Below are 12,350 nucleotides of genomic sequence, written 5' to 3' on the forward strand. Positions count from 1 at the left end.
TTAATAAAAGGCCATTGTTCCCACACGCAAAGAAAGTTTTTAATCAGGCTTTTGTATTAGCAACTTGTTTTATCACTTTAGTTTGACATCAGATCAACACATGAAATGAGGAGGATGAGGTCTTCCTATGAACATGCTGTTTGCCTGAGCTTTTACCTTGGTCCCGATATGATCATCAGATAGTTGTGCGTGGAATTTTGCTGTGCTCTCTGTCTGTACTGCTTGAAACCGCTTATGTGCATGAAAAAAAAAAAATCATGACTTGAAAATTTCAAAAATGAATGTCTTTAAAAATAACTACTTCAAAGTGTATGTATTTATTTTTTTATCTGTTCCATCTTTGATATGGAAACATACTTAAGAGACCATATGTATTCGATGTAGCATATTATGAGCGAATCATTACTTGCCAGAGTCCAGAGAGCATGGGTCTAGTCCTGGCTCTGAGATTCACTCTATATTTGCCCTTAGCTCATACTCTTAACCTCTCTGGGCCTCAGTTTCCACGTGGATAAAACATATGGAAAATATTTATTATTATTATTATTTGCTCACTCTATTACACTATTGCTATCAAATACAGATTTATATAAACATTTCCAGTTAAGAAAGCATGGCATCATCCCGCACACCTATGGCTTATATAACAATCCTACTCTTTGCCGTGGGACTCTCTCAAGAGGAAAACTAGAGTCCCTGAAAGCCCTCTCTCCTACTTCAAGTTAACTTGTTCTTCTCCTCTACAATTTAGATCAAGTACAGGAAAAATTATGAAAAAACAAAGGACAAGTTTACCTCCGTTGTGGATACTCCAGAACACCTACGTACTACAAAAGTCAACAAACAAATCAGTGATGTAAGTACAAGAAACACTGAATGGATTTTTGGCCTTGGGGGGGCACTTGCAAATGTGGAGGGGCATTTTAGATGGCCACAATGTTTGGAAAAGTTTTTTTTTTTTTTTTGGCTGCATTAGGTCTTTGTTGCTGCGCCCGGGCTTTCTCTAGTTGCAGTGAGCGGGGGCTACTCTTCGTTATGGTGTGTGGGCTTCTCACTGCGGTGGCTTCTCTTGTTGTGGAGCACAGGCTCTAGGTGCACGGGCTTCAGTAGTTGCAGCACATGGGCTCAGTAGTTGTGGCACGCGGGCTTGTGGGATCTTCCTGGACCAGGGATCGAACCTGTGTCCCCTACGTTTGCAGGCAGATTGTTAACCACTGCCCCACCAGGGAAGTCCCTGTTTGGAAGATTCTACTGCCATTTAGAGGGAGGGAGGCAGGGACAATAAGTGTCCTACTATGCTCAGGACTCTTCTTTTACAGTAAAGAATTGTTCCAACCAAATTGACAGACACCCCATTGTAGAGGCACTGGAGCCTTAGCAGAAAGCATGAAAGCACCTGTTGAGTTTATGGAATTCTCTTTCCTTTATATACACTCAATGACAACAACAACAATGTTGCCTTTATATGTTTACATTATGTTACAATGTCAATTGAGATACGTAAAGTTGTCTCTTTCTGCCTTTTCATCTCCTTCAGATACTGTATAAGTTGGAATACAACAAGGCCAGACCCAGAGGCTACACCACAATCCACGACACCCCCATGTTGCTGCATGTCCAAAAGGTCAAAGATGAAGTCAGTGATGTAAGTTACTAGGACGGCTTTGCAGCCCCTCTCACTTTGGCCTCTTTGTAATGTGATGTAACAAACCCAGGTCCACTTATCTATTCCTGTGTAACAATCACTCTAAATGTAGTGGTTTGAGACAGCAGTCATGCTTTTTTGGCTCACAGTTCTGTGAGCTGAGTGGGCACAGTTGAGTGGATGCTCTACCCCACGCGCTGCAGCTCAGGCAAGAAGGCTCACTCCCAGAGCTGGCGCCCGATCACGGCTGGGCTGGGAGCTCAGCCACTGTATAGACAGGAGCCCCTGTACGTGGCCTTTCCGTGTGGTTTGGCCGTCTCACGGCAGAGTGGATGGGTTCTAAGAGGCTAGAGTAGAAGCTTCCAGACCAGTCTGAAAAATGCAGTGTGCCATAAACTCTATTAATACTCTATAAGTTTTGTCTTGGCTAAGAGGAAAAGGTAGCCATTAAATTCTAATACTCTGAATTTGAGGAGAAATTATATTCATATATTTTCATAAATATAGCTAGATTCTATGGTGGAAAACTATCATAATATTGGTTAAAAAATAGATTAAATATATATATATATATATATATATTTTTTTTTTTTTTTTTGCGGTACACGGGACTCTCACTGTTGTGGCCTCTCCCGTTGTGGAGCACAGGCTCCGGACGCACAGGCTCAGTGGCCATGGCTCACGGGCCCAGCCGCTCCGCGGCACGTGGGATCCTCCCGGACCGGGGCACGAACCCGTGTCCCCTGCATCGGCAGGCAGACTCTCAACCACTGCGCCACCAGGGAGGCCCTTAGATTAAATATTTTAATGGCTATATGGGCACCATAAAGAATAATGAAGGCAACTATGGAATCCCTACCCCAAAGCCTTGACTGAGGCTGGTGCTCAGGAATTCTTTGGTAGCTAAACAAATGGGTTCACACTATTGACTCTAAGTTGCCAAGAAAAATGCTAAATACATCAGTGCACTGTTTATGAAGGCAGAAATGTATAAATCGTTTAAAAAACATTTTTTATATTTTTTATGTTAAAATAAATTTTGACACTTTGGACATAAACGTCGGGTATTCATAAACATCTATAAGGTAGATCCCTTATGTGGAGCAGCCCATTCCCTCTCAGTGTAGAAAGATGAAGCAATTCTATATCCACTTCCCTAAATTTCTGATTGTAACAATAACCTGAGATGTTGATGAAAAATATGAATTTCCAAGTCAGTCCCCTAAAGCTACTGATTTACTACATCTATGGTGAAGCACAGAAAATTGTGATTTTTATGATCAGGCAAGTTTAGTAAGCGCTACTATGGCTTCCGTAGAACAGTTTTACTCAGTCACAGTAAGACCTAAGATCCTTCCCCAATAACTAGTGAGAAGTCCCAGGTGGAGTCCCAGGGCCCTGAAATTTAAAAGGAGCAAAAGTGGGTGAAGCTAGAAATTCCAGGCTAGACGTGAAAAAATGACCAGTTGGGCTCAAAGAGGCTAAGCCTTCCCTTTTCTCCCCCTCCCATTCAAACCTACACATGCCCAAACTTACCAGCGATGGCTCTAGCAATGACAGTAGTGACGACAGCATTCATCCATCAGTTCATTCATTCATCAAATATTTATTGGGTTCCTAAGTGCCTGATGCTAGGAATGAGGTGATGAATGATACACAATCTTTGCCCGCAAGGGATTCAGCTCAATGGAAAGAATAGACAGATAAATAATTATAACGCGACATGATAGCAGCTACAACTGTAGGGACATGGAAGAAGGGCAAGCCTGATCCCATCTGGGTGAGCCAATGGTGGAAGGCTTCTCTTCCATCAACAGTTTTCAAGATGTCCTGAACTCAGGAGTTTCTGATTTGGGGACAGGAAAACACACATGGATAGCTGTCCAGCTGCCCCTTTCAGCACAAGCTCAGAGGACATAAGTTCTATGGTGACACTGGTGAACATACACAATGTGTCCTGGGGAGTTGGTTTTAAGATCTGAGACAGGATGGTGCGTGTCACAAAGCTGCACGGCTGCATCCCTTCTTCACAACAGACCAATTCAGTCTTAAGGAGTATCATGTACTATATTATGGTTTTAATTTTTTGTTTTTTAAGATACTTGTGGGCTGCTATAAAAAAAAAATTGATCTGTGTTTCCTCCCACAGCTGAAATACAAAGAAGTTTACCAGAGAACTAAGTCCACCTGTACCATTGAGCCTGATGCTGTTCATATCAAAGCAGCCAAGGATGCCTACAAAGTCAACACCAATGTAAGTTCCAGAAACGTCCCCAAGCCTAAGAGGGGTTCATCAGCTTCTGTAGGGCGCATGGCCTCTTTTGACATCTTTTCAAGTGATTGAGTTCTAGTGAGTCCAGATCAAGGGTTGGGCCCCAGAGCATGAGTGATAACACTGACCCCTAAATGCTGCCCATGGTTCTTACAGAGGACAGTGGGGAAGAGCAAGGACGACCCACGGATGTTATACCCCCTCAGCCTCCATGTTAGGATGCTGAAAAATGGGGGATTTAATTCTGAAATGAAGGTTACATTTTCGACAGTGTCTCCGGTCTCCATGTTCTTCTCCTGCCACAAACTCTAGAGCTTACTTCTCCTGAAAAAAAAAAAAGAGAACACTTGAGCTGCTTGGTGCTGTCAGGAGTTGGCCTAGACCTTCCTCCTGTTCACATCTCCCTGCGCTGACTCATTTCTTTGTGATGGGGCATCTTAAAGCCTCAACCACAGAAACATTTTTGTGCATTTAAATGAGTATCGACTTCTTAAAATATATATAAATGGTTATATAATGAAATATTGTAAAACCCAACTAGTGCCTACTAGTGCTACAGAGAACTTATATTTATTAGGGCCAGCAAACTGAAATGCCTTTAGGGACTGGCAGGTATCGTACAGGTGTCCTGGGGATGGACAGAGGGATGGGTAGCAGGACTGATGTGGGACGAAGCAAATGCAGTAAAATGTACGTTGTAGAATCTAGGTGCTGGGTGTATGGGTATTCTCTGTAAGATTCATGCAACTCCTCATGCATCTGAAAATTTTCACAATAGAATGGGGAAAAGTTGGATCAATTTTTAACTTATAAAACATGTTATCTTATTGTATACCAATTATACCTTGACCAAAAAAAGGAGAAAGAAAAAGAGTGAGGAAAGAAATGTGCCTCATGATGAGGGCTCTTCCCAAGGACACTCACTTCTGTGCCTCAGGTTCAGCCCAAGGCAGCCAGTTCTCCAGCTCAGATGCAAGTCTAGCAAGTCCACAAGCACCTCTGATGCCTGGCTGCCCAGGTTTGAAACCCAGCTCCACTGTTCACTAGCTGTCTCACCTGGGCAGCTTACTTAGCCCTTCTAGGCAGTTCCTCAGCTGCTGATTTCATATAGTTGTGCTAAAGAGTAAATGAGTTAATATACATATATATAAAGCACTTTGAAAAGTGCCTGGAATGAAATCAATACTGCAAGTGTTTAATACTTTTTTTAAAAGTTTGAATTTAGTTAGAAATTAAAAGTACTTGACTCTGAAAATGATTAGACTGCACTGGCAGAGTGAGTTTGAAGAGTTGTTTCGCCAGGAGCCTTTAAAAATTTTAGCCCCTATTTTGAGGCCAGAGGGTCCCACAAGAGGACAACTTGAGTGGCCAACTAGTTGCATCCATTGTACAGAAATTTTACTTGGGGCTCTCTCTTGCATAAAGAACCATGACTTGTTACATGTTAAAATGCAAGATGAGTCTCTCTGTGCAACGTGTGCGGTTGTGAATTCAGGCCACTGAATGAAGTGACTTGTTTTTGTCTTGTTAAAAACAGCTGGATTACAAGAAGCAGTATGAAGCCAACAAAGCCCACTGGAGATGGACCCCTGACCGACCGGACTTCATCCAGGCCGCCAAGTCATCCCTACAGCAAAGCGATGTGAGATAAGAGAGGCAGTCAGAACTGCATGACATACCTGAGACAGAAAAATTTATCTTTATTCATAATAACCACTGTCACAGGTGTTAACCCTAGCTCATTTGAGATCCAAGAAGGACAGGAGGGTTGTAAGGTGTGGAAGGCAAGCTCAGGAAGCAGACCTGGCCACAGAGCCTGGTCTCCCGTGGCTGGGCCCAAACACTAATGGCTCAGAGTCCTGAGGGAGGCGGGGGAGGGCCAGGAGGGCTTTGTCCTGGCCTCGGGGCTAGAAAGGAGGAACCCAGCTTTCAGTGGGCCCAGCAGGAAGCCCCTGCCCCCATCCTGGTAGCAAATCCCCATAGTGCCCTTAAGAAGAGGACTCCCTACAAATTCAACCAAATACCGGCTTCCTCCTGTGCCTGTCACCCTTTCCCATCTTCCTCTGTCTTTCTTCTGTTACAGTTTGAATACAAGCTGGACCGGGAGTTCCTCAAAGGTTGCAAGCTTTCTGTCACTGATGATAAAGACATGGTGCTGGCCCTGAAGAATTCTATAATAGAAAGTGATGTAAGTATTCAGTCCCTTCCAAGAGGCCTAACCTCACTCAGGGCTGTCTTCTGCAGCCCAGTGCCCAGGGGCCCGCAGCACAGAGGAGGCTGCTGCCCATGTCGACACCACTGACTTGGCAGAGCAGAGCGGCAGCAGTGGGAAGCTGTTACAGCCAGGTGGCCTCTCCTGATCTATACTGCACCTCAAGATAATCCACACGCCGCAGTGGGGACTCTGAAGGCCTGGTTGGACTCTATAAGGAAATGTATTCATTTCTGTGGGGTCATACGCTTCCTATGCTTCCTGTGTTTCATCTGGAAAGGAGGAATAATAATGCCTCCCAGGGTTTACGGGAGGGTCCAATGACATATTTAAAAGTGCTGTGAACTAACGCTGTATGTATAAAGATTCATCGTAAGATTCATTCTGATTGTTATTAAAGCCTCAACTTGCATGAGATAAAGAAAATCCTTTTTTGATATTTCCTAAGATTTCCAAACATGAGATCTTTTACTGAGTTTAATGATTCTACTCCATCAATGATGCTATTCTCCCAGCTCTATTTAGTAACTTGGGAGCTTAATAAAAATATGCAGGAGAGTCAGAGGAGCTGAAGAAATGCTTTTTTCACCCCTGCAGCTGAAATACAAACAGAAACATGTCAAGGAAAGAGGAACCTACCATGCCGTGCCCGATACGCCTCAGATCCTCCTGGCAAAGACAGTCAGCAACCTGGTGTCCGAGGTAACCCTCCAGCACCCCATAGGCTTGCCTTCCGTCTTGGGCTGATGCCCCAGGCAGACATTTAAACAAGCTCTCTGTGCTTTCCCTCAGAACAAGTACAAGCAGCATGTGAAGAAGCACTTGGCTCAGGGCTCATACACAACACTGCCGGAGACCCGGGACACCGTTCATGTCAAGGAAGTGACCAGGAACGTCAGTGATGTAAGTGACCAGCCCCAGGACTCTTGGCAACAGCAATGGCACTTTACCTTAGAATCCAGCAAAAGACTGTAAGCGGCATTTTTGCTTACACTTTCCTTTGCGTTACTTCACTCTTACCATCAGTACCTATATGTGAATTTTGAACGCTGGTTTAAAAGACAACTCAATACTTATTGGCTTTCCAATTACGGCAACTATGGCAGATGTGGGTTTGGCCATAGGATGTATTGTCTAGCAATATAAGATGCCACTAACCTAGTGGTAATAAAGGGAGGGAGCATTGATAGTAAAGATCAGCCTCTCCCATCATCTCCCCTCTCCTTAAACTGCTGAACAATTTTAGAGAAGTAAAGTCACCTCTTTGTATCTCAGTAATCTCTGCCCACTACATCCTTACGGATAATGCTTTAATAATCATGGTATTATATTTTATGAGCCCTGTGTGGTTCCATTTATTTTAAAAAGGTAGAAATGGTCAATGAAAGAGTTTAATTTGCTTGTCATCAGTTCTCCAAAGACTGGTGTGTGGTTCAATGACAGGTTCCAGGACAGAAATGACAGGGAAGAACTAGAATATGTATCAGAGACCCCAGTTCCAAAATGACACCAAAATGGAGAGCCACGGATTTTCCTCAAGATCTTCTCATAGTTCTTCAAGTAAAACAATTCTGTTCCCAGCTTCCTCTGCTCACATAAGTAATTCTGGCTCTTTTTAGACAAATTACAAGAAGAAGTTTGTCAAGGAGAAAGGAAAATCCAACTACTCCATCATGCTGGAGCCCCCAGAAGTGAAACACGCTATGGAGGTGGCCAAGAAGCAGAGTAATGTAAGTTTCTCCTCTCACTCGCAGGGGGCCACTTGACCTGGTGGATCCCACATCGGTATATGCTGGGCCGGGTCCAGTGAGTGGTCACCCTAATTTCTATATCTGGTGGTCTAAAAAATACGGTAGTGGGGTTGATTTGGTTTCAATAAAAGGTTCCTTTCAGAAAGATAGCGTATCTCTCAAGTGAGCAAATGTTTTCTTTTTCCAAATAAAGGTCGCTTACAAAAAAGATGCTAAAGAAAACCTGCATTACACAACAGTGGCCGATCGGCCAGACATCAAGAAGGCCACGCAGGCAGCCAAACAGGCCAGCGAGGTAAGGGTGTGTTTAGAAGGTACCCAGTCCCAAGTGGTCACTGCAAACAAGTAGTTGGTGGTCACTGGCCACCTAGAACATGGTGCCCATTCTGGTTTTCTTTGATGCAGGTGGAGTACAGAGCCAAGCACCGCAAGGAAGGCAGCCACGGGCTAAGCATGCTTGGGCGCCCAGACATTGAAATGGCCAAGAAGGCAGCCAAGCTGAGCAGCCAGGTAACACAGATGAGCGAGCAGCAGCTCTGATGTGAGGGGATGTTTAAAGACCTTGCAGGAAGAAGTGATTCCCAGAATGAAAGTGCGGTATTAGCAACCAGAGAGATACTGCAGCACTCCAGAGCTTTGAAAATGATATCACGAAAAGCTTTGAAAAGTTATATCAGATGCAGTCACTTTTAGTTTTTCATTCAGCAAACATATATTGAATGCCTGGGCTAGAAACTAGAGGCAGTAGATGTCCTCAGACTATATGTCTATGGCTAAATAATTACAGTTTGGGGTTGTAAGTGTTTGATCGAGGTATGTACAGGGAGCTGAGGGGGAATGCCTAATTCTAGCAGATTTCATATTATTGAGTAGATGGACTTAGGAATGTGTCCAAACTTGATTGCCCCATTACCTAATTTCCCTTGTGAGACCAATTATCTAGAATACTCCTGAGTTATGACAAGTTTTCAGACTTTAGATCAGAGACCCCATGATCAACCACCAGATCTTCCAGAGAGCAAGTTTTAGTCCCAAAAGATGAGCTCAGGAATATCTTATCTCTTCTCCAATTCAAAGATCCTACCTTCTTTTCATTGTCTGTTTTCTCAAGTATTTGTTTGAAGAAATACGTTTAGGATACCTTTGGTGGTTGTATGTATGACTTTCAGCAATGCCAAATGTGGGATCCCAATCTTTTGGAAGATACAAGTAACATCAAGTGACAAAACAGGAGGGAATTATGAGGAGACAAAAAGTTCAGATGACTGAGGACAAGCAAATACTATTTTTAAAAAGTTTTTGAATTTAAAACTCCTATGTGGTATTTTTATTATAAGTTATTGGAATTGTATAAGTACTTGAAACCAAGATATGAAATCACCAGCAAGAAACAGTGGAATCTCTAAGAATAATGAAATGTAACATGAACTTTTCAATGTAAAAATTTTTAGTATGTTTTTAAACCTCCAAGGTCATACCATTAGCAAGTTAAAAACAGGTTGAAATTTTGAAGACTTTACCGGTTTTACAAATAGAGGCCTGTATTTCTTTTTTTTTTTTTTTGGTACGCGGGCCTCTCACTGTTGTGGCCTCTCCCGCTGCGGAGCACAGGCTCCAGACGCGCAGGCTCAGCGGCCATGGCTCACAGGCCCAGCCGCTCCGCGGCACGTGGGATCTTCCCGGACTGGGGCACGAACCTGTGTACCCTGTATCGGTAGGCAGACTCTCAACCACTGTGCCACCAGGGAAGCCCGAGAGAGACCTGTATTTCTAACCCCAAGTGAATCCTATGATGTGGAGAATGAGTCCCAACCAGATCGTTTTATGAGCTCCCTTTCCTGGGTTTACTTCCTGGGAAAGGCTTGCCTCAGGATTGACAGCATCATGGTGCGGCCCCCGGCCCAAGGAGACTTCTCCTCTGGGTGGGCCCTCCCCGTTCTGACTTTGCTGTCTTGCTGGTACTCTAGGCGGAATACATCAAAGGCCAAAGGAGAGGGTACGGGCACGGCGCCGCATCTTATGACACCCCTATGATGAGGCAGCTTAAGAAAACTAATGCGCTCATCAGTGATGTAAGACTGGCATCAGTGATCCCATATATCTGTCTTCCTCTTTCTCTCACCTATCTTCTTAGCCTTGGTCAGGGGACTGACCAAGTCGCACTCTTTTCTGTTGGTTTTGTGTTGGAACGTGTAGAATGCTGTGGAAATTTGTCAAAGGATATACTTTTGCACACACCTGTCTTTTGCTGCATGAAACTTTCCCTCTGGAACATGCCTTTGGAACAGGAAGGTAGAGTAGATTTGGAGATGGCCTCCTAACTTCTTTAGGCTGCTGACACCAATCAAAAGATGAAAACAGACTGAGAATCTCATCTGCAACCACACAAAGACAGCCTCTGCTGATTACCATTGCTGGTGTTTAATACATTTAAGACTGGCGTTTAATACAGTCTCTCAGTTCAGACATACTCTGAATCAACAGTATAAACTGCTCAAAATGTTTTCGCTCATAGCTTTCACCCTGTTTTACAGTCTCAGTGGCAAGAAACATTCTAATTCTTGGACCTGCTCTTCAGTCTTTAGAAGCACCAATATACAGTTCAAGTCCCTGAAAAGGAGCAGAACAACTGGATGTTAGATCTTTAAATTTAATTGAACTTTGAAAGAATAATTGATCGGAAACCGTTTTCTCACACTATCTGAGCCCTTTGGGGTCATGGACACTGGTATTGCCGTTTGCTGATACACGGCATTGCATGGTTGCCTCTCACTTCCCTGGTAAACAAGAAAAAGAAGGCTTTTCCATTCCATATGCCATGTGAATGTGGTTTTACTGTACTTCCTGCCTAATCCCACACCTTTCTAAGAATTCTTGGAGTCCTGAATCTGATGTGTGTCCTTATCACGCAAAATATAGTAGTTCTTAAGATCCAGTCAAAAAGGAAGGTCGAGCGTGTTGGCTCAGATTCCCAGCAGCAGTTGTGCTCACCTGCACTTGCTTGGGGCCTTCTTGTGGAAGGAGGAGGCACAACTTTTTTTTTTTTAATTAAAAAGTTAGAAATTTAAAGCTACTTAAAATTAACAGAAAAGAACTGAAATGAGACCAGTAGAAAGCTGCTCTTCAAATATTTTCTCAGAAATGAGTTATTTTCTAAAAGATGGAGGATTTTTAGCATTCTTCTAAAAGAAATGGATTTTATTCTCATCAGAGATGGGCCTTTGCATCATCCCTTCCCCAGTCTGACTCTGCACATCTAGTTTACTTTGCTTTTTCCTTGTTTCACTGCTCTTGGGATCAGCCCTAGTCTTATGGGTTTCTATATCCTTAGGAAAAGTTTTCTCTTGGTTCAGACAACTCACCACGTCTGACTTTCCTTAGCAGGCTTTGCATTTCTTTCTTTGGGGAGTGAACTTCCTTTCAGAGAAGAGCCATTGTAGCATTTATTCACATTGTGTTTTCCTGTTATGTTTCCTGCTTCCTCCATTGTGGGTCTGACTCAGCGTGCCTGCATCGTGCTGTACTGTTCTGCATGCTTATTTTGTCAACACATTTCCACTGGAGATTTATTCAAAATAAATGAGCCTCAGCATGGTGAATGCTTTTTCTCTGATGTGGCAGATTTCATTGTTCTTAGCATTTGAGTGGTCTCCTTTTGTTCCTGTTGTGCTGGATGTGTAAAGTTGTGGGGAAGTAAAGTGATGAAGCATGAGGGGTACTGATTTTAAATGCCTACAGTGTGAAATATCTGGTGACCAGATCCTGGTGTGCTAATAACTTTGAATGAGCGAGTCTTTCATCTTACCAATAACAGAAACTCTAGGTGTCCCGGAGCATCAAATATTGCCCTTTCAGCTGGCTAACTTCTAGAAATAGCTCATTTTTCTTTGCTCCTAGAGTGAGTAACTAGTAGAGTTCTACTTCTGGATTAATCCTAGTGACAAAGGCATCAGTCAGTTTTTAAATAAGGAAATGTTTCTGTCACTTTCAGTTTATTCTGTTGAATATCCCTATAAGTAAATCGTCATCTTTAGCTATTTTACCTAGGCATTATGACTGTCTCTTTCTTTCATCAATCAGATCACATTTATTGAGCAACTATTAGTGCCAGGCATTGTGCTTATTTTTTAAATTGAAGTTATTTTGTCCTTTGTGTATTCTTACTTTTATGTATCCTGCAAGTATATTTAATCTTATTTTTCTCATTATACTAAAGTTATCTCACTTCTTTCCTTCTTCTAGCCTGAAATCATACCGAAGCCATTAACCCCCAAATTCTGTGCTTCTTTTACTCAGAAGTTATGCCAATTTTTTTGCCAATTAAAAAACAATTTAAATGATATAGTGAAAGTACATAACAATAAATCTCCTGATTTAATAGATTTCCTTACTTCTCACCCTTCTTGATAATTTATAAAGCCTCTTGGAACTCCTGGCAATAGACCTAGTGCTTTTGGTTTTGCTAGTTAA

The 12,350-nt window shown here is 42.8% G+C and overlaps 1 protein-coding gene across 1 annotated transcript in view; it reads left to right on the top strand.

Annotated features, from left to right (window-relative positions):
• Positions 1 to 12,350, top strand: part of NEB (nebulin) — a 253,510-nt gene that overhangs the window by 212,320 nt on the left and 28,840 nt on the right. Inside the window, exons 120-129 of the mRNA XM_029224606.1 lie at positions 752 to 856; positions 1,538 to 1,645; positions 3,795 to 3,899; positions 5,455 to 5,559; positions 6,001 to 6,105; positions 6,727 to 6,831; positions 6,922 to 7,032; positions 7,749 to 7,859; positions 8,074 to 8,175; positions 8,286 to 8,390. Of these exons, the coding sequence (XP_029080439.1) occupies positions 752 to 856; positions 1,538 to 1,645; positions 3,795 to 3,899; positions 5,455 to 5,559; positions 6,001 to 6,105; positions 6,727 to 6,831; positions 6,922 to 7,032; positions 7,749 to 7,859; positions 8,074 to 8,175; positions 8,286 to 8,390 (1,062 nt within the window). The remainder of the gene's footprint in view (positions 1 to 751; positions 857 to 1,537; positions 1,646 to 3,794; positions 3,900 to 5,454; positions 5,560 to 6,000; positions 6,106 to 6,726; positions 6,832 to 6,921; positions 7,033 to 7,748; positions 7,860 to 8,073; positions 8,176 to 8,285; positions 8,391 to 12,350) is intronic.

Source organism: Monodon monoceros, unplaced genomic scaffold, assembly GCF_005190385.1.
Source record: "Monodon monoceros isolate NGI ecotype Baffin Bay Population unplaced genomic scaffold, NGI_Narwhal_1 Super_Scaffold_16, whole genome shotgun sequence".
In the NCBI taxonomy this organism is placed as follows: Eukaryota; Metazoa; Chordata; class Mammalia; order Artiodactyla; family Monodontidae; genus Monodon; species Monodon monoceros.